Source organism: Ambystoma mexicanum, chromosome 10, assembly GCF_040938575.1.
Source record: "Ambystoma mexicanum isolate Mex_15411 chromosome 10, UKY_AmexF1_1, whole genome shotgun sequence".
Lineage (NCBI taxonomy): Eukaryota > Metazoa > Chordata > Amphibia > Caudata > Ambystomatidae > Ambystoma > Ambystoma mexicanum.
In genome coordinates, this window is record NC_090932.1 from 1,154,996,263 (window position 1) to 1,155,018,131 (window position 21,869).

Below are 21,869 nucleotides of genomic sequence, written 5' to 3' on the forward strand. Positions count from 1 at the left end.
ACCATGATCGGCTGAGCGTCAGAGCTCTTCCAGCTGACGCCAGAAGAGGTCAAGAAGGAAGGTTTCCTTTACCAACAACCTGAGGCCAAAAGGAAGACCATTCTGGTGGTATCTCTCCTGGACGACGTTAGGGATGAGGGCCTGGCGCTGATGAGAAACCTAGCCTCGGCGAAGAGGGATAGACTGGAGAAGAAGTACTTGGTGCCAGACTCCGCACCCAAGTGCCTACGGTTGCAGCCCTCCCCGGACTCGGTGGTCTCGGCAGCAGCAAGGAAGAAGTCTTCTAATCCCTCATCTTCAGCCTCTGTTCGCCCGGACAGCGAGGGGAAGAAATTGGATGCCACGGTAGGAAAGTGTTCCATTCGGTGGCAACGACAGTCAAGGCAGCAAATGCACTTGCAATCCTGGCCAGATACGAAAAGGGAGCTGTGGTATAAGATGGACCCACTGCTGGAATTTCTACCTGACAAGCGGGCTGGGGCGCTTGACAATGACGGGGAAGGCGAGGTTGCACCGGACCATGCCATCACTGTGTCCCTGGACATCGTGGTCTTGGGGTTCCGACAGATGAGGAACGGTGTCTGCCCCCGTCGTCGTGGCTGGTTGAAGGCCACCAACTTCCGTCAAGAGGTCCAGACGAGGGTGCTGGACATGCCCTTCGACGGGGACAACCTCTTTGGGAAAGCCGTCGATGAATTGTTGTAGGCCGTTAAGACGGACACAGACAACCTGTGCCCTGGGCACTCTTGAGCAGCATCGTCCATCCTATCATGCCTCTGGCAGAAAATCAGCCATATCATCAAAGGGTTTCGGCGGAGGGTCCTCCTTGTACAGTCAACACTCCCGGTCCATGACCCAAGAGCCTACAAGGGCCGCTCCAAAGCTTTCGGGGGAGGTTGCCGACGTCATCGCTCCCAAAGCAGCACGCAGGCCCCAAAGCAAGATTGAACCGGCCAGGACGTCGGGCCCCCACCCATGCACCCCGATGGTAGGCCGGCTGGTGGGCTTCATCAGTGAGTGGGAAAAGATCTCCACCAACCGATGGGTGCTGGACGCCCTCTCCCACGGACACACTCTAGAGTTCAGGCATAAGTGTCCGCGGATACCACCGGTGGCCCGGCAGGAGCAGTACATCCCTCGGCTCCTGCAAGAAGTACAGGCCATGCTAAAAAAGGGGGCGATGGAGCTGGTTCTAAAGCGACTCTTTGGCTCTGTAGTATACTCCAAATACTTCTTGGTAAAGAACGACGACGAGGGCTGGAAGCCCATTCTAGACCTGCGGCGCCTCAACAAATACCTCCAAGTCCCAAAAATTGAGGATGGTCACATTGCAGCACGTTCTCAGCCAACTGGAGGAAGGAGACATCTTGCCGTCGCTCTGGAGGACGCATACTTCCACGTCCCCATTCACGAGAAGCATTTGAAGTTCCTGCGCTTTGTGGTACAGGGAAGGCACTGCCAGTTCAAAGCCCTTCCCTTCGGACTGAAGTCAGCGCCCAGGGTGTTCACGAAGTACCTTGCGCCAGTGGTGGGCCATCTGCATCTACAAGGTATACGTGTGTACCCGTACCTCGACAACTGGCTCATCAGCGCCTAGTCCAAGGAAGTAGCCATCTAACACTCAAAGTGGACCGTCCGGCTGCTGACGGATCTGGGTTCTCCATCAACTATCCAAAATCCTGCTTGATACCATCGCAGAACTTGCTATTCCTGGGGGCCTGGCTCCACACGGTCGCTTACCTGATGGCCCCCTCGGAAGAGAGGATAGCGGCCATGATGGGCAGGGTGCAATGCCTGTTTGCACTGAAGACAGCCACGGTGCGGACCATCAAGTCGCTGCTCGGCACGATGTCGTCGTGTATTTACCTGATCTGACTCTGCAGGTTTTGGATGCAACCCCTTCAGGAATTCCTGGATGCTCGGTGGATCCATGTGTCCGGAAGCTTCGCAGACCAGATTGTTCTCGACCAGGAGTTCCGTCGAGCGATAAGGTGGTGGGGCGTGCGCTCCCACATCTCCGGGGGCATGGATTTCCAGAGCTCCCATACCAGGAGGCGGTCATCAGACTCTTCCCTTGAGGGCTTGGGAGCCCACACCGGACGTCTGCATGCCAGAGGCCTGTGGCTACCGGAGAAGAGGGATCTCCACATCAATGTCCTGGAGCTGCAGGCAGTGTTATGGTCCCTCAAGGCGTTCCTTCCGTCCCTCAGCAGGGAGCGGCACTCTTGCCACGAGTGGGAACTTCGACAGGATCAAGTGGACAGCTTCTTCCTCAAATTGGGCAGACCCCAGATCGATCTGTTTTGAGACACTGACACATTCCTGATTCCAGATCGCCAGCAGATTCCACCAGCCGAGGAGCATGGGGGTCGCATTTTCCTTGATTTTGATTATTTCTAAACGCGCACCAGGCATACCAAACTGCATTCGGCGCAGTTGTTAACTAAGAAATGACATTTGGCTGTGGGGAGCTGAGGGGGGGCTGTATATGCCCTATAGTTAGGTTCACTTGAATAGGTAGGTTTTCAACTCTTTCCTGAAACCCTCTTGAGACTTAAATGATCGTATGGCAACGGGTAGCTCGTTCCATACGTTTGGGCCAGGTACAGAAAACCTCCTATCGCCTTTTGAGGTACATTTGGTACGTAGAACATCCACCAGAAGTGTATCTCCTGACCGGAGCTCTCTAGTAGGTTGGTGATGGTGAATTCTTGTGATCAGGTATCTGGGTGCAGTTTTATAGTAGCACTTATACTACTCCTGTGGAAAGGCCGGTTCCTGTATGCGACTCTCCCGTCCCCTCCCCCCCCTGTTGCCTCTCCTGCTGCGAGTCGTCAATCAACTCAAACAGTGCTGATGCAGGATGATCTTCGTCGCCCTGGAGTGGCCGAGGCAGATTTGGTACCCGGATCTTCTCAGCCTGTCAACTGGCGGTCGTTGTAGATCTGCTCTCTAGAGAAGGAGGCGCAATCATACATCACGACCCAGGATCGCTGAACCTGAAGGCTTGGCTCCTGCAGCCTTAGAGTTTGGAGGGTACAGGCTGCCAGAGGACTGCAGGGAGGTCCTTGCCAAAGCCAGACAGGCACACGTGGAAACATTTCGCAACATGGTGCCAGATGCAGAAGATCAACCCTCTGAGGGTCTCTGTTCAGCAGATTCTTCCATACTTGTTGTCCTTGGCCAAGGCAGGGCTGTTGCACGCCTCTATCAGGGTGCATCTGGTGGCTATCTCCTGCTACAACAGGTCTCCAGGACGATCTTGTCTGTGGTCCCACTGTCTGTGTTCCTCAAAGGACTGTTTCAGTCATTCCTGCCAGTGAAGGCCCCTGCCCCGGCGTGGGATCTCCACATGGTGCTGATGAGGCTCATGGGGGGGATGCCTTCGAGCCTAAGCATCAGCCCCTTCCAAAGTTCCTTTCGTGGAAGATGCCTTTTCTCAAGGCCATCACCTCCACCAGAAGGGTAGGTGAGATCCAGGCTCTTTGCTGCAAACAGCCTTATCTGACTTTTCACGACACAAGGGTGGTGCTGCGGCCGCACCCCTCTTTCATGCCAAAGGTTCCGTCAGAATTCCATCACAACAATCCTTTGGTGTTGCCTGCATTTTTTCCAGGTGTGTTTTCCAGTCCTTGGCGACTAGAGTTGGTGGTGGGGAAGTAGCCTCCAACAATCCTTGACTGTTAAGGCCGTTTTTGATAAAGTCCAACTAGGGGCTTCATAAAACCATGTCTGAGGCAGTACAAAAACTCACTCTTAGTATGAGACTGTACCACCTGAAGACATTTGGTAGCATAGACAGGGTTATTTTAGGAGGGCGAGAGGGCTGTAGGAAAGTACAAAGTAATTGTAGGATACATATGGTCCAAGGAAATACTGAAACACTATGTATTGTAAAAATAATGGTTTATTATAAATACATGTAGGCAAAGATTAATGTTTGGAAAGCTAAATGCTGTTACATATTATATAAACACAATCATAAAAATCAACTTGATACTTATGGTATACAAACCAAAGTATAACCTTATTTAGTGGAGCATTAAGCAAGCCTTGGGGCTTCATTGCACGTCTGGCAGTCCGGAAATAAGTGTGCCTGTAGCGACGTATCTGCACCCTTTCCGGATCGCCAGACTTACGAGAACGCCTGCAGGGGCCGGTGTGACCTGCCCGGAGCACCTGCCCCTGCAGGCATGTTTCTCACAAAAGCACCGGCACCATTAGTAACAGTGCTGGTGCTTCCGTGTCCCCATTCCCATGGAGTCCTATGGGAATCCACAGAAATGGGGACTTGCAGTTTCCGCTGACTGATATCCCGGGCAGCCAGGACTTGTAATGTCCCGTGGCACCAAGATCGCAGGCGGCGAAAACGGTGTTACGAGGTTGGCAGCAACCAGCCGGTAGCACTGGTGAGCTACCGCCGACCTTGTAATGAGTCCCCAGGTGAGTCAAACCTTAAATTATCCGTTCAGAATGGCAATATGCTATTCTTGGGGTGTAAGGCAAGATTGTGTGCAGTAACCTTTGGGAGACTACAGCAACCTTGTCCTCCTGGCAATAGGTAACCCAACCTTTGGTAGAAGTCTGTACTACACAGGTTTGTAGTGTGGCTGAGCAGCCAGGCTCAACTCAAGAGGGGTCAATGTGAGCAGTAGGGCATTTACACAGATTCACAATTAATCAAACTATTACACTCAAGGTTTCTTGATTAAACAATTATTAATTTATTGAACAGTCAGATATATAAGCCTTCTTCAGAAGGGAACAAAACAGGTAACACTTCAAAATACACTTCAAACCACGCTCTAAGTTTATCTAATCAGTTGATACCCATTGGGGATGGCACACAGAGACTTCCTACACCATCAGGTGACTAAAATAGCTAGGACACTGTGGACATTGATTTAGCACTGGTACATTTAGAGCAATACTGAGTTTGGTGCAAACTACCGTTCGGGGAATAAAACAAAGGTTTACAAATAATTCATAAACTGGTAAGTACTTTTTGAACACTCCAATGCAAAGTAAATTAACAATTTACTCGGGGAAAGGTAGACACAAAGTTAGAGGTAAGAAGAGTCTCTCAGGGAGCCAGGACAGCCAATGTTAGTTGAGAAAAGTCTATGGGAGCTGAAGATCTTCTTTGCAGGTAGGTAAAAACCTTGCACAATGTTTTTAGAAACGTTTGTAGAAATAAGATCACTTGAAGGGCCACAAGCTGGAAGGCTTGTGAGGGGCAAAGTTGCAAGCAATTCTACAAGGTTAACCAAGACCAGTCTCATCTGAGAGCAAGTAAGGCTATACCACAATAGGCAAGTTCTTAGACTTTACAGTACCTTTGGTTAGAAGAAATGGTTCCAGCTGGCTTCTGTTCCTGTACAGCTCTGCAGATCCTGGTGTTCCTGGGCCTCATTCGTGGGGACAAGCTTCAATTCAGCTGTACTTCACGGTTTCAGCTCCTCACGTCTGACAGCAAATAGCAACACTTTGGTTCTTGAATACCACTTCAGACTTTCTTCGCATCTGGGGTCCAGCACTCTGAGGTGGCTCAGGCTTGGTTAGTCCTGCTTCAGGGAAGTCCGGAGGATCTTCCTGGCGCTCGGGTCTGACTTAAAAGCGATGCCTTCGTTTTGGTGTTCCTCTCCCTGGCACTTCGGTTCCAGCAGCAGCAGTGGAAGTACAGCCAGCTCCGAGAGGATGTCCAAACGAGTTCACTTTGGAGTTGATTGGACCCACCGACTCAAGGGGAGAAGTCGTCCTTACACAAGGCTCCTCTAGTCAAAACGAATTTGGAGTTTCAGCACAGCAGCAGGGCTTCACCGGACAAACCAACAGTTCAGGAGTTGCAGTAGGCATCTTCGAGTTCTTCTTCGGATTCCTTCATCCAGTGGTCGACTGCCTTCCGAGCCAAAAAGCCTTTCCTTTTATGCATGTTTCTTCCATTCATTCCAGCCTAGCTGTCAGTCAGCAGGGTGGCTGTCCCTGCCGGACAGCCAGCCGGCCAATCACCTAGGAGTGCATTCCTGTCTCCTAGGAGACTAACCATAGGGGGCCTCATCACGAGTATGGAGGTAGCAATGGTGCTATTAGCGCCATGACTACCCCCATACTGCATACCGGGTCCGGGTTCTCGGTATGGGGACTTACCGGGTCATTCCAACCTTGGAGGACCCGGTAAGTTCCCATTCTGAAAACCATTCCCCATTCTCATTCGAACCCCCATAGAGCTGAATGGGAATGGGGAAGGAGCTAATAACGGGCCTGTTATTAGCTCCCTGGTCCCTTAGGGGCTCCCGCTAAGGGACCGAAGAGTGCGGTGGTAGGGGGTTAACGGCACCAGCATCCTTACCGGTGCTGTTAACCCCTTACCGCCAGCCTCGTAATGAGGCCCAGGGTGTTTCGGGCACCTCCCTCGCTTCCTGCCCCTGCCAGACTCCCTGGAGCCAGAGGCTGGCTTCACTAGTGAATCACGCCAAAGGCAAAGCAAACAAAGGGACCAAACCTGGTTTGGCACGCAGAGTTAATCTCAAGAAGGACCTTTCCACAACAAAATGGCAAAAAGAGAACACCGGGCCATTTTGATAAAAATGGCACCCTTGGGTGCCTTACTGCAGCTGCAAACGCAGCCTCTGGTAACTGCACACCACGGTAGTTAAAAGTAAACCACTGCCACCAGCTATTCATCGAGGAAAGGGTAACATAAAAATGTTACCTGAGAAGCTCAGCAAAGGTGGTACTAAGTAACCCCTTCAGCACCCTATTGTAAGATAGTGTGTGCTGGGTCTAGAAAGTTAGTCTAAGTAAAGTCTATTTCACTTTACTGCTCTTGGAAACAGTAGTTTATCCAAGAGAAGGTATTTAAACTTTGGGAAATTCTGAAAGACTTCCCTGAGTTCCTGCACTGAAGGTACTGGTGTGACACAATGTAAAAGATGCCTATGGAGCTTGTCAGATGATGCCTATGGAGCTTGTCGGACTCCACAACCAAAAGAAACGCAGAGTTGAAATCACATTAAAACTACATGAGAGAGTGGAAAAGAAAAAATGGTCTCACTCTCTCCAGGTTAAAAATTCAAGTCCTCAAAATCTAGCATAGCTGGGGGGGTCTCGAAGGTAGAGAGGAATTAGCAAATTTCTGAGAATTCTCCCTAACAATTGCATTGGGAGTCGTCTTTTGTAACGTCTTCATCTGGGACCCATCTTCTGACTTTTGGAACATTCCCTTTGGGTCGGTCTCCTGTGGCCTTCCCTGGGGTTCACCGTTTCAGCATCTGCACCTGTTGTGTAGAACTCTACTTACTTCCTTCACTATGGATGGGCTATTCGCTTTTGCAATTATATCCAATGGAACTTTGAACTGACACTGGAACTCCTTAAAGTGACTCTGGGATACTTGCATGTCCTTACACATTTTTACTGGATCGCTTAGGGGTTCAGTGAGCGCAGGACCCAGACTCCCTATTTCAATACTTAACTGTGATTTTCTCTCCCTTTTTAAAGTCATTCCTTTAATTTCTACAATGGTAAAAATGTATTTGAAACATTGTAACTGCTAACAATGTGTATATTGTTCCAGGAAACGTATCCAGACGGAAACTATTGGTGAAATGTTCATTGAGTCTTAGAAGCTTATGCTAAAGTTTACTGTAGTTCCATTCTCGCTGAGACCTTAGTGTATTGTTCTGGGCATAAATATTGTTATAAGGCACTAAGCAGTCTAAATTAATAGCAAATTGTTTTATACCTACGGATTGTAAACCTAATTCAAATTGTATTTTCTTTCTTAATCCCACACCCTGCTGTAAGTGTTAAATGCTGGCCACCAGGCATAGGGACTTTCACGTCTACTAGGTTTGGGGTGCGTCTTTAGGACACTATACTTAGTTGTGGAGGCCACTAGGTACTTAACTACATGTTTGGTTGGGGTTATTCTGTTTCTACTGACCCTCTGTTATTTTGTGTTTGGTGTTTGCCCTTGGCAAATGACCCACATGTAGATATTGGGGTTAGGAGAGTCCTTGTATTGCTGTTTTTATTATGTACTGGTATCTTTTTAATACTGTGTATTAATAACATACTTATTTGAACTGATAGTGTTATATCTTTTACTCGGAGTATATATTTGTTAGTATATCAGAGTGGTATATTTTCTGGATTTATGTATATGGACTCATTGTACTTCTGTGTCGACCTACCTGAGACTTAAGCCTTACCACTCTGACAACACCACCCACGTTTAAGAGGTTTGTGCTCCCTTCGTCATGTGTTTTACCTTCCACCTAGGGTTAGTTGTAGCACCCTCAAGAGTGTGTTGCAAAAACTGCCTTAACACATTGGCTGGCCGCCTAACCCTTTGTTTTGAACGTCCGAGTGTAGGACAGTGATACTTTTTCTCTGTAATCCTCTGCTTATTTGACAGTAGCATAGATAGCACTGGGATCTGTTTGGGCTTCTTTGTTTTATCTGCGAAGCTACATGATGAGCCTCTTCTTTTCTGACAGGATGTTGATGACCCACTGCTTGATATGAAGACTCCAGTGCTGTTTGTGATTGGTCAGAATTCGCTGCAATGCAACGTGGAGGCTATGGAAGATTTCAGAGAAAAGATCCGTGCTGATAACAGCTTGGTGGTTGTTGGAGGAGCTGATGACAGCCTCCGGTAATATTGATGCTCGTGTTGTATATGTTGTGTGAGAGGGAGGCTTCCATTGCTTCCAGAAAGTGTGCATTCCTGCTGTGGTCAGTGCCATATCTGTTTGCATGTGTGAGGGATGTACAGTGCTAGTGAGTCTTTTTCCTGCTGACTTCGAAAAAAAATAATCAAAAAAAGCATACTATTTACTAGTGTAGTCATTGCTCAAGCATCAGTTACTGAGCCGAATCTTGGCTGGAACAAGTGTTTTTCAGGACCACTACTGATGTAGGTTCTAGGAAGCCAACCGTAATGGAGCTGTGAGGTTTGAAACCCATTTCAAAACAAACTTTCACTTGGCAGGCTGACTGAGCGGTACTGTTTACACAATGGAGAAAAGGAGATGTTGGACTTGGCGTTGGCTCTCATTCAAGGGCCATTTTTGGATTAATGTGACTTACGTTGTCTTTTGCCAGATTTTACTTGGGGTATTCCCTTTTTGTGTTATAATTGAACTGCTGGGATGAATCCCACTTAGTTACAGGCACCTCATTCGGTATAAAGAACGGTCAACATACATAATAGATTGTCCACAACGGTAAATATAAAAATATACTTCTTTTTTAAAACACAGATACATTAAGTTAGAGTAGTACTAATAAGTAAAGAGCGCATACAAATTTATATTTTCACAGTTAAGGTCTCCAATTGGAACACCTACCACACTTTAGCAGTAATATAGTTTGATGCAATTCTGTTACAAGTGCTATAGAGGGAATAGTTTGATTGGTTATGACTGGCTTTATACAACTATAATGCATCACGCTGTAAACTAAACAAAAGTTCTATCCTAATCTAGGCACAGTGTTCAACCTTTTAGGTAAGTAACCATGTTTCGGATACATTGAGGAAGGTTTTAAAGGTAGACAAAGTTCTCGCTTAGGAAACAATGGGCTGAACTCTGTAGTGGGGTGCTTTACCTAAACTCCTTTTATAGTGCAGACATGAGGTTTCCTGTGTAAGAAAGGTGCAGACACCTATTTTTTGAGTCTTGGGGGACCCCCAGTGAGATTCCTATACCAACATTCCAACAACAAAAGTAGGGAGATGGTGGCTGCTAAGGAAGTCTTTGCCCGCTATAAAATTGAATGGGGTGCAGTAAGGCACAGAAACAGGTTTGCTCAACAGCCCCTCTGATCCCTTTCAGGATGGAAAATTACCCTATACGTTTAGGCCATTAAGGACAACCACTCTCACTGTTGGTTGTTGCGTGGATGTTCAAGGGGTTGTTGGTGCATAGATGGCTTGGTTTGACAGCTGGGTCTGGCGTCTGGTGGTCTGGTTTCTGGCAGTGACCCTATGTTCTGCAAACCACCAGAATGAAGTTTGGCTAAACATGAAGGTCCTCTGCTTTGATTTCCCATGACAATGGAGGGTCAACAAGATGCCCCAACTGAAAATAGCAGTCGGGGTAGCCTAATAAAGCATCTGCAGGCTTAGGGAAAAAGGACCCACGCTCCAGCAAGACTCCCCTTGCTGATGTAGGGAAGCAGCAGCAGAGCTATGAGGTCTTGATCTCACAATGACGGTGCACTGTAACAGTCACTGCACATTCAAGGCAAAGGAGGAGTGCCCACTCCTGGGGTAAGCCAGATACAGGCCCGCAACTCTTCTGAACCTCCAGGAGGATGATCACACTGATGCAGTACTGAAAACTGCTTAGGCACACCAGTTCAAGGGTGACGGGCTCGTTGGAAGGACTTTCAGAATAGCTCCAGATACCCTAGTCATATATGGAACCCTGGGCTGGGGACGGGGGGACCCCAGTCCACCTCCCAGAAGACCTGAAACATTCAAACTCTGGGTGGGTGTCCCATTATGGACAGCCAGCTCCAGTACAGTCATGACCTTAATTGGGTTTGATGTGTGTCTGGGCTGTCTGTAGCGTGTTGCCCAGCTCAAATGTGCTCCAGGCACACAAATTTACTTCCCAGACTCTGGTCCGAGCCCACGAATAGGATGACTGTTAGGCCAGAATTTCATTTTTGGGGGTTCTGCGGTCTAATTTTATGGATCCTCTAATCTTTTCTCCCACTTAGTTTTTACAATCGTTTATTTTTGTGACCAGGAGAATTTTTACTGGTACAACGTTAATTCGTCTGCCCAATTTGTTTTTCCGCTGAGTTTGTTGCTGAAAAACTTCGGTTGAAAAAAGCGAATTGAAAAATGTGGGGGCTGGGTAATATAAGGGGGAGGGCATGGGAGGATAGGGAATAAATAAAAGGGAAGGGGGGGTTTGGTGGGTAACCCCCAAACAAAAAAATACAAATTTGATTCTTTTTTTCGGGCAAAAAACTTCAACGAAAAACTTAGCCATTGGGTTTGGGGGGGAGGCGAAACGGGGATGAATTAACATGGAACCCTTTTTACTGAAGTCTTTCAGCCACTGCAATCCTTTTTTTGTTTTATGGTGCTATAGTAGCCCATATGGTTCCTAGTACAGATTGCTTTTTAAGCTCTCCCCATTTTGGCCTTAGGGTGATTGTATCATCCTGCATTCGTTTTAGGGAGAAGGCTTGCGGCAGCTGTAACTTACTTTTGGCTTTACTAGAGATGCAACCAGATGTACCACAATGGTGGCCTAATGTGCCTTTTTTGGTTGCTATGCTGGTACTAATGCATTTTTCTAAGTCATTGTTAGGTAATATTTTCAGATCAATGATACATCTTCCTGCCCTGTGTTAATCCCAGAACATTTTGCTTTGACTAGGTAACTATTTTACCTTGTCCCTAGGTGAAGGGGAATCTCCACCCCCCTCCCTTCCCCACATAGCCGGTCAAGTGGCACAGCGAGTAGAGCGCCCGCTTTGACACCCGTGCAGAGCCTGTTAACGCAGGTTCGAATCCCGGCAGGGCCAAACTCAGCCTTTCATCCTTCCGAGGTCGATAAATGAGCACCACACACCGTGGGTAATAATAAGCAGCGCTCAGATACCTGAGGGTTTGTAGCGCTATATAAAAGCCGAATTATTATTATTATTATTAGGGCCTCATCACGAGTTGGGCGGTAACGCCGGCGCTAATAGCACTGGCGCTATCTGCCCTACTGCCAAACCCCCCGGTGCTATTGGCGCCGGATCACGGGTTTGGCGTAATGGAAGTCCCCATTCCCCACTGAGCCCATTCGGGAATGCCCCATTCCCCATTAGGCTCAATGGGGAATTTTCGCGCTCATTCCGCCGACGGATTTCCCGCCGGTGGTATGAGCGCAAATTTTCGGTGGATTTCCCCCCAGCTCAGAGCTGGGGAGAAATCACCCGAAGCCCTGATTTGGCGGACCCATAAATTCGGCGGTAATAGCGCTACCGCCGGATTTAAGGGTTACCGCCAAACTCGTGATGAGGCCCATAGTCTTTTACACTTTTCATGGGTGACCTTTTTTGTGTCTCTCCATAGTGTATGGGTGAAGTTATAGTTTCCTACAAGATTTGGGCTTAAGCTGGGTTGCCCCTATGGGCTCCCCTGTTCATGTCTCTGATGTATTTGGGTGAACTACAGTTCCCAAGTAGTAAAGAGGGATTTTCATCCCCCTTTACATTTTATATAGTGAACAAGCACAACCCACCTTACTTGGAGTGCTGGCGAATACAATGTATCCCTTTTCTTACTAACCTGCTAACATTTTGTTACATGTTTCCTTGAATGGATGGTGGCAGTGTAACTACTTTAATTACTTTTTAGACTTCATTACTCTCAGGCTGTTAAATCAATCTCCATAATTCATAGAAGGGCCACCATTTTGCTAAAATGGTTGGCTCCTTCTTTCTTCGCTATTTATTGTGTGCTTGCTGTTTCTGAGGACTTCCCCTGCCATTCTAGGCGGGAACTACCTCAGTGGCTATTTTGTCTTTGGCGGGAATCCTGTGGCTTTGTCGCCCAGGGTCCACAGTGTCTGAAAAGGCAGGAAGCAAGGGAGGTGTCCAATATTCTGCAGCCCTTTGACTTTCACCTTGCCTGAAAGGAACAAACGCCCAGTGGGGGCTGGCTGTCCTGATAAGACCGCTAGACTGCCCCTTGCTGTTAAATGCAGGTAGAGAATGCAGAAGTTGTGCTGTAGTGCCTGATAAATACTCAGATGCTGGAAGCTGCTGGCATGTCAACCACTGGAACCAAATATGAAGAAAACGCGGCTGAGACGATTTCCAGCCACCAGAAAGACTGCTGTGTAAACAAAACCTGCTGTTACCCTTCCTTCCAAGTGACCTGGGGCCTCCGGAAATGGCCTTGACCCAGAGCCTGGTGGGATCCACTAGACTCAAGAAGACCTGCATTTTGAGCCATCCGACGTTGTGCTGCGACCTTGCGGGACTGCAATATCCTCATTCCCTGGGACCTCAGCCCATTGTACGGTGCTTCCGAATTTTAGCTGACACTTTGGTGGCATCCTGCTCGAACCCCAGAGACACGAATTGAGTCCTAAAACTCACCTCATCAGAGTGCTGGACCTTGCAAACTACGAAAATCAGACCAGCGATATTCAGTCTTTTGGCTCCTGGAAAGTGTGCCAAAACCAGAGCTGAATCCAGGAGCGAAGAAACATTCGCCTGGAGCCTTCTCCGTTGATCCCTGCTGCAAATGGACTTCCAAAGCCCTGTCTTCCATCTTCATGACAAAGGAATCCATCGGCTGGGTTTTTGGCTGCAGATCCTGAAGTGTTCCTGCTGCAACTCTTCTTCTGTGCTGTGGTACTGTGTTGGCTGGGATATTTACTTACCTTAAGCCTGTGTGATTTATGTAAAGCTTTTGGGGTGTTTTCTGTGATTGGTAATCCACTCATCCAGTTCACCCAGGCCCACTGCTGGAATCCTCCTAGGGTGTCTTCTCGGAAGTCCCTGGACCCTAACTTTAAAGTGAACTACTTGTTGAACAGTCTTCCACAGGAACTCTGACTTTTGGTTGCAACAGAACTATTTCAGAGAGTAGGTGTATAAGTTCCCCAACTAGGTCTTGATGGGTAAGATTTTCATAGAAATGGTAAATCTTCCTCACCTGGGTCAACCCCAGAACTTTTTTGCTTTACTAGTGGGATATTTTTTCTAATACCTCAGAGTGGGAAGCTTTTTCCACACCCACAGAATCTTTTACTCTTTTTATGGGTGTCAGTTTTTAGCCTCTCCATAGTGTCTTTTAAAGTTATCCTCTTCATCAACATTTTGGCAATAAGTGCCTGTTATTGCTGGGTTGCCCTAGGGGCTTCCCTTTTAAACTTTCTCTGGCTAACCTTGGGAGAACTACAGTTCCCAAAGGTAGAAGGGATCTTTGGATCCCTTTTACATTTTATTTGATGTAACCAGCACACCCAACCTTATGTGGAGTGCTGGGGGGATACAATGTATCCCCTTTCACACTAAAACTGTAACAATTATGTTACAGGGACAAGCTTACCTTCAATGGCTGGTGGCAGTGATACCTTGTATTAACTTGGTGCACCTTTACCACACGCTGTGTTCACAGCTTGCAGTAAAGGCACTTAACGGTGCTCATTTCACCAAAATGGCCCCTGTCTTCTTTTTTCACAATTTTAGTGTTTCTTGTCCTTTCTTGTTCCTTCCCCTGACATCCAGGGTGGGAAATTCCTTTGTGTGATTTTTATCTTCGGTGGGTGTCCCCTGGACTGCTCATGGCGCTGCCTGGCCCCCACCATTTCTCTCTCCGTGAACACCAGCCCAAGGCTGATTAGGCCTCCTTTGCCTTCTCCACTCGGACAAGGGTCGTGTTATCTCTGTCCTGCCAAGCAAATGTTTACGAATACTTGTACACTGTTAACTCATAACAACTTCGCACTCCTATGTGTCTCCATCCAGAATTGGCTTTATCAAGTGCCAGCTGAATGCTTTCTAGCATTTACTCTTTCTCGCAAATCCAAGCGCTACATAATGCAAACCAATGCATATGCTAAGTGTGCACTCAATGCGTGTCTCTCTACATGCATGCATACATAATTCATAACATATCCCTACATGTGTAACGTGTCTCTAAATGGCTCTACATGTCTACGTGAATATACCAGGCCTCATTCTATAAGCAAATGCAAATGCTACCTATATGTGGCAGAATAATGTGGATAGTGTAATGTTACTATTTCATGTACTAATCAGAATATATGATGGATAACTAAACCAGATGCAATGATTCCTAAAGGGGTAATAATGGGTAATAGTTCTCTAACAATAGGTAATGATGGGTAATGGTTCTGTAATGATAACAAATTAGGCCTCTCCAGTCTATCAGGTTCTACAGGCTGTTCCCGCTTGCCTGCTCTGGTTTTCTCTGTGCTTGAGCAGTGTGAAGGCTGCCTTTCGGTATCTGCGTACGCCAGGAAGCCTTTCTTCCTCTTCTGGTATCATCGCAGCATACCATCTCCTGCAGTCTGCTCTTCTCAGCCTCTTCTGTGAGCCGATTAACTCCAGACGTGCATGCGTGTGAGCGACAGACACAGGAAGGGGACTGGGACTGTCTAGCCCTTGGTGTCACGAGTCTGCTTAGTAGTCGTCCCCGATTGGACAACTGATGGCTGCTTGAATGGTGCAAATCTTTACCACTGGTGAGCCTGGACTTGCTTTCAGCTCGAATTTTGGATGAAAGGAAGACCACTGCAGCTATTCTGCCGATCTATGTTGGAGCCAAGAGTCCCTTGAAGAGCTGCCGGCTGAAGATCCGAAGACTATTCCTAAGATGGCGCTGCGTCACCTTCTCCTCTTGCCTGACCTCTGAAGACCCCGAGCATCGCTTCAGCCCTTGGACTAGTGGGATTTTGAGTATCAAGCCCTTCTGACCCTTCCGAAGTGTCCCTAGACTGCCCTGTGGACTGACCAGCTCTCATGGGCTACCGTGCCAGAACTGTCTATGTTCCGAGTTGAAGTCTGTAACTTTGGTAGTTGCCAGCTTGTGCCATAAGTTGCCTTCTCCCTGAATTCTAGCTTCCCTCCATCAAGGGAACCGGCCCTGAGGCAGCTACTGTGACTGCGACTGGACGGACACTGTTGTCTCCTGCAAACGGTCATCGTCGCTGGAACGCACCTTCCTCAAGCCAGTGAAGTGTCCTAAGTGGGCATGCATCATTGGATTCTGCATTCCTTCACCAACAGGAGTTGCAACTTGCATTTCCTTTCAACTGGAAGAATCATCGTACCTGCATCTCCTGAGCACCTCTCACTGGCACAAATGGCCAAAGATCGAGCCCCAAACAACCCCCAGGCGATCCACAAATACATCTGCGAAAATAGGAGTCTGGTGTGTTAAGTAGCTTGTGTGCCTGCCTGCTCCTGTCCTCCATAGGATAGCGTTTGCAACAAGTCTTTCTGCCTCCTGTCTCTCCTGCACTAACCTTTGGTCGTCGAGTCTGGGTTGGGTATCCTGCCCCTGGATGAGTATTGAAGAAAGTATAACACTTGCATTTTATTTGGAAAATTGTTGAATAATTTTGAAATAGTTTGAAACTTATCACCACCACAAGCCCTTTGCATCCTTTCTAAAGAGAATCTTTGTGTTGGACTATGGCTTTTGGGCACAAGGCCCAATTCAACTTAGGGTTTGAACTTCTCAAGTTAAGATATTGTTCTTGTCATTGGTTCCCATCATTTTCTACATCGTACCTGCTTTGCTTGATTAAGTTATCGGATGTTATTTAAGTGAACCTATGGTGATTGTATATATTTGTATTATAGAGTGTTGGGTGATGGTACCACCTGCTAGTTTCATTTTTCACTGTGTTGTAAGGACCTAAGATAAATAACTGAATTGTCTACATTGAATTGTGTGATATTCTGTGTGGACTCAGAGGGTGGCTGGCCCCACTCACACTCTCTTGGGACTAAGCCTTGACTGCTCATGCAGCTACCTTGATTGGGTTTTGGCTGCCCTCAGAGCTCCCAGTTCATCATAACTAGGTTGACCTCCTAAAATCTGTCCACCAGGCCGTATTCTAGAAATAGATCTCAACAAATAGGTGCTCAGTGGTGAGGGTAAGGTCTTGGGTACCCAGTGTTGTTCACTGGTGTAGTACTATCATTTTGTTTATACAGCACACTGAAATTTAAAGGTGAAAGGCTGTCTAATAGTTGCCTCCTCTTAATATAGAATTAACCAGTCCACCATGACTACTCTTGCTGCTCTCAAAGTAGAATTTGTTTTTAAAAAAATGTTCAGACAGAGGATTACCCTACTTTGGAGTGAGAGCTGATCTGATGGAGGTCAGTGGATCACCAGTAATGTATAATTAGTCCGCCCTCTTTTCCTGTCTCCCTCTTCCCAATGGCCTCACTCTCCTTTACCACCTCCCTCCATTTTTAACTTTTCTGTCTGTTTTCACTCTGCATCCTTCTTTACGTCTCCAGGGTAGGGTGTTTAAGACCTTGTGCATGTGGAGTTGAATGGAATGTGTGCTTTGCTAGTATGGCAGTATCGTTTGTGAGGTTCGAATAGTGTACACTAGCGCACAATGCGCACAATACCAGTAGCATCAAAGTATGTGTAGTGCCATGTTTCGTGTGTGTGGTCTGGTTGAATTGATTAATAGATGCAGTCGTAACATTTCTTAACATGATTAAGGACTTCTGTGACGGTCACATATTCTTAAGTGATTTGCAGGATTGTTTGCATGCTCATTTGTGCGAGATATCCTTTTGCCTAGGGTTTGTAGATTTTTTTTCCTATCGGGAATCCCATCACACTCTGCCAAAAGCTTGAATGATGACCACCCCCTACAGCACGTCTGTATACCATTGCTGTGTGATGTTTAAAGAATTGAAGAGCAGGTGTTTGGTGTTTTTATTGTATAGCAGTGCCTAAAGCAGCATGTTGTAAACACATGAAGATTGGATGTGTGCACTTTTTGTGTGATTTTTTTTTTTATTTTACACCCATTGTGCATTCAGTGAGGACTTTGTGGTTTGTATCTTGGCCCCTGGGTGTCTGGGGAGCATTTAATTTTCTAAAGTTGCACATATTGGTGTGAAGGGTCCTATGAATTATTGCAGTACATTATTTGTGGCTATACAGCTATAATTTAGAGAGTAAAACCGGTGTCTAATTTACTGAAAAACATTTCTCTATATGGAGCACCTGGGGTTGGTGGCGTATCCTAAGCTATCCTAAGCTATACATTAGATACCTCTCCACAACTCTGCATAAAGAGAGGCCTGGCCAAAAAGCTTTTCAGTTCCCGTTTTAGAAATGCGGTATTTGTCATTCAATGGCAGGTTCCAAAAAGCCCACAAAAGCTGAAAAAAGTACCACTTTAAATCATAGAAAGATTGCCACATTTCAACAGGGTGTATATTGACTTGGAGGTATACGGTATACTGTATATTTCAACGTACTAACTAGGCATAAAGTCACTCGCCCCTTAAACAGTTTACTGTGGCACCATTGGCATTTTTTAATGTTTTAATTATTTTTAAACAAACAGTAAACATCACATCTGGACAGTGAGGAGTCAAAGGAACAAAGGCAATGAATCTTACAATATGCGCCATCCCCTGTGCCCCACGTACCAGGCGTCATGGTTGCTTCAATGTGCTTTTCCCCAGTCCTGCAATCCATTCCTCTCCCCATCCCGGCTCCACAACCAAGCGCACTTCCAGGTTGCAATATGGGAGCCAGGTGCAAAAAGTGTTTTGCCCCTTAATTATCAATATCCACGCACCACACCATTTTTTGCTCTCCAGCATTCAATGTCCACTGGCTAATTCTAGCTAATTTTGAGGCTTTATTCACAGATTTGATAGATAAAACAAACTCTGTATGGTACACACACGGTGAAAGCCGTGTGTGTACCATACAGAGTTTGTTGCTGTACATGGCCGGAGCATGGTATTAATCACCCCCAACTGTACATTATATTTTCCTGACCAAGAAGTTGTCATGTTAAGCACAAAGCCGTAGGCTGCACGCTTTATACAGTGCTAGACCTCCAAGATAACTTCTGTAAACTTTAGCTTCTCCAGGGTGTGTGTGGTGAAGGAATTCCAGGTCATTAGGTTCCTTGTAAAAGCCTGACTTAACATCCCAAGCACCTAATGCCTGCGAATTCCACTTCTAGGGCGCTATGGCTTTTTGTACCCTTGAGGGCAGAGTGGAAGGCCCAAAAACCTTGATTTTTGTTAGAGCTCGACTTCCCTCATTACCGCATTGCTGATGTGACGGAGGCGGGGATGAGGGAAACTAGAGCAGGGAAATGAGATGCCATCGACACTGCGTCTTGTTAAGAGGATTGCAGGAGAAACTGGGCTGCCTTTCACCCCATTCCCCAGTTATTGCGCAGCAAAGTCGTATCTTTTAATTGCAGAACCAGCCCCGGCCTCACGCTATTGGCTATGCTGCCAAAATGGGTATATGCGTCTTGGGATTTACGTTAGGGAACATTGACACAAATGAACAGCACAGAGGGCCCAATTTGGTTTACTTGATCAGAACGGCTTCATACTGAATTACTATCGGAGACCTATTTCAAATGTGTAAAATGTGTTCATTTTTAGGTTCCCAAAATGCTCTTTGCTTTTATACAAATCAGCAGGATTGGGTTCGCTGAAGAGATGGGGTACTGCTGGCCCTGGGTGGGGCTCTGCCCTCCAGCGTAGCCTACATATCTCTCCCCTCCCTTGCTGGTTCCACGGTTAATGTTTACAATTTCAAGCACTGTGCAGACTGGAAGTATCCTGATCTCTACGTGCGGGTCTGTTGCTGGTTGGTCTGTGTTGAGGACATAGAAGTATTTTTGTCCAGAGGGGAACCCCGCGTTCCCATAGAGTTTTGAGTGCAGAGGTTGAGAATCTTGGCACAGGGAGGTTAGTCGAGGTTCCAGTGGGCTTCTTGAGTCTACATTCAGTGTGGCATTTGCAACATTTTGCTTGGGGTGCCCATTGGGTGACATGTTGGTAGTGGTACCCTTCGGGCAAGGTGCTTGTGAGGAGATATCTTGAGACCCTGGAGTGGGCTGGTATCAGCAGCAGTGGCCAGTGCACAGCAAGCGGTCCTGAATGAGAGGGGGAGTGGAAACCCACAGGGAGCAAGAAGCAGTGGGTGCCAAGTAGAGTGTGGGACACGATTTCTCGATGGGTGTTACCAGCCCTACAGATGAGGGGTGCATCTTGCACTTTTACTCACTAGAAATAGGCAAATAACCTAAAAAAAACATAGTAAAAATACGCCCAACACAAAATAGGGAAAAAGACGTGTAGAACCTTGTGCCCCTGTTTTCACCCTGGCAGCTTCATGGATACGTTTGGACACTAGTGCACTTAGTATCATAGGAAGGAACTGCTATTATAAGTGCCTGATCGGAAGAAGTAAACCTGTATCTTTTAATGTGCATGAATAACTGTTGAAATAATTATTAGAAAAACGTTTCCGTTTTCCAGTTAAAACATTTTTACTTGCTTACGAATGGAGTGACATGTTTAGCCCCATAAAAATCATTTTTCTCCCAACTTTAAAATAATGGTTGAAAAATACTCTCACTCCCAAATCTTATCTGGAGCACTGGGTGTTAAGCTTCAATGGGGTGGATTCTGCCACCCTTGTTACCATGTGGTGGTCAATTTATTGGATGATGTGAACATACATAGTGTGGACAAGAGTTTAACAGCAGTGGTACAGTCACACTCTGAATGAAGACAGTCTTGTCAAGCCATTGAAAGCCTAGAGGATGGCTTTTCTGTTGAATTTGACTCTATTATTTAATCCCTTCATTTTGCGGATTGGGAGGGGGGCATGGGTTTCAGGGTGGGTTGGCGGGGGCCCTCAGGCTGTCTGTGCCCCAAAAACTGTTAAGATGGCCCTGTACCTAGCACTATACATCCAACTTTCTCTTGGCTCCTGATTTAGTTTCAATGTCTAACCCACCTTTCGTTCTCTGATGGGTCTGTATGTAGTGAATCATGTGCATTGAAATCACCCACGGCCCTGGGTGCTCAAGCACTGGCCTGAAACCTGTGGGGTTCCAGATGTTGCGGACCACTTCTACCGGGATCCCTCACCATTGATTCGTCTGACTGAAGCTTATGGGAGTTGTAGTTCAACAAATCTGGAGAGTCAAAGGTTGCAGACCCGTGCTAGAGGGTCAGAATACTGTGAACATTGTGTGGTTACTGTGGTACTGATTAGGACTATGGAGGGAAGTGTCTTACTAGCTCTTGCTCCCTTTGTCACCCATCTCCCTCCTTTAAGAATACATGTATAGGGCCAATCGCCAGATAGGGACTTCACATGTTAGCTGTTGGGGGGTGTGAGACCTGTCTTTATTGGAAATTACTGTTTTTCCAAGTACATGAAATATATTTTGGTGCTGAAGTACTTATTTATAAACCCGATAGAGATGTGGTTGTTACTTTTAATAACGTCTATATATTCTCAGTATCCCAGTGTTGGGTGCTTTTATTGTCTGACTGTATTTGTCAACAAAAAAGGTGGATCAGTGGAATGGGATGACACTGGTTACATGAAGTACATGTCAACATATTTATTTGAAAACTCATCACATGATCAATCATTTTACTGTCATAAAAATTTCATAAAAATCTTAAGTCAAATCATGTCTTCATACGTATCCACATTCAAAAATACATTAACTCCATAAATAAAACGCCCTCGTGTAATATCAATTTGTATTATTCCAAATTTTTTAGTTAACATTTCCTATAGTGACCCAGTCCATAGTATCAGGTGTCATTATGTCACTGGTTTCAAGTATCACCAGATGTCCCTCATAGAGACCACGTCAACACGTGTTTCGGTCAGAGACCTTCTTCAGGATGTCGGGCTAGGAGCAGTGGCTCCGCCCTGTTCTCCACGTATATGGGCCAGTAATAAATCCCCACTTTCCGGCTTGCAGGACAGTAAATCAGGACAGCGGAAATCAATCCTCCATTGGTGTCAATGTATATGTTGAGCAACCACAACGTAGCTGGTGGAGATTCCTATAATACAAAGAGACCCAGGAACACCTCAGGTCCTCGTACAGCTATGCCAGGTGATGTATCACTCAGACAATTCTCTGTGACACTTAGCGCAGCTTCGTGTATAAAAGGAACAGAACCATCAAGTCTGGTCCTCCTGCTAACACGCGGCACCAAACTTCACTTATAGGAGTTTCCACCAGCTACGTTGTGGTTACTGAACATATACATTGACGCCAATGGAGGATTGATTTCCGCTGTCCTGACTTACCGTCCCGCAA

At 46.6% G+C, this 21,869-nt stretch overlaps 1 protein-coding gene across 4 annotated transcripts in view; it reads left to right on the forward strand.

Annotated features, from left to right (window-relative positions):
- Nucleotides 1-21,869, forward strand: part of KANSL3 (KAT8 regulatory NSL complex subunit 3) — a 1,222,374-nt gene that overhangs the window by 457,367 nt on the left and 743,138 nt on the right. For all 4 annotated transcript variants that reach the window (XM_069619075.1, XM_069619076.1, XM_069619078.1 and 1 more), the window contains one exon: nucleotides 8,502-8,659. In XM_069619075.1, coding sequence (XP_069475176.1) covers nucleotides 8,502-8,659 — 158 coding nt within the window. The remainder of the gene's footprint in view (nucleotides 1-8,501; nucleotides 8,660-21,869) is intronic.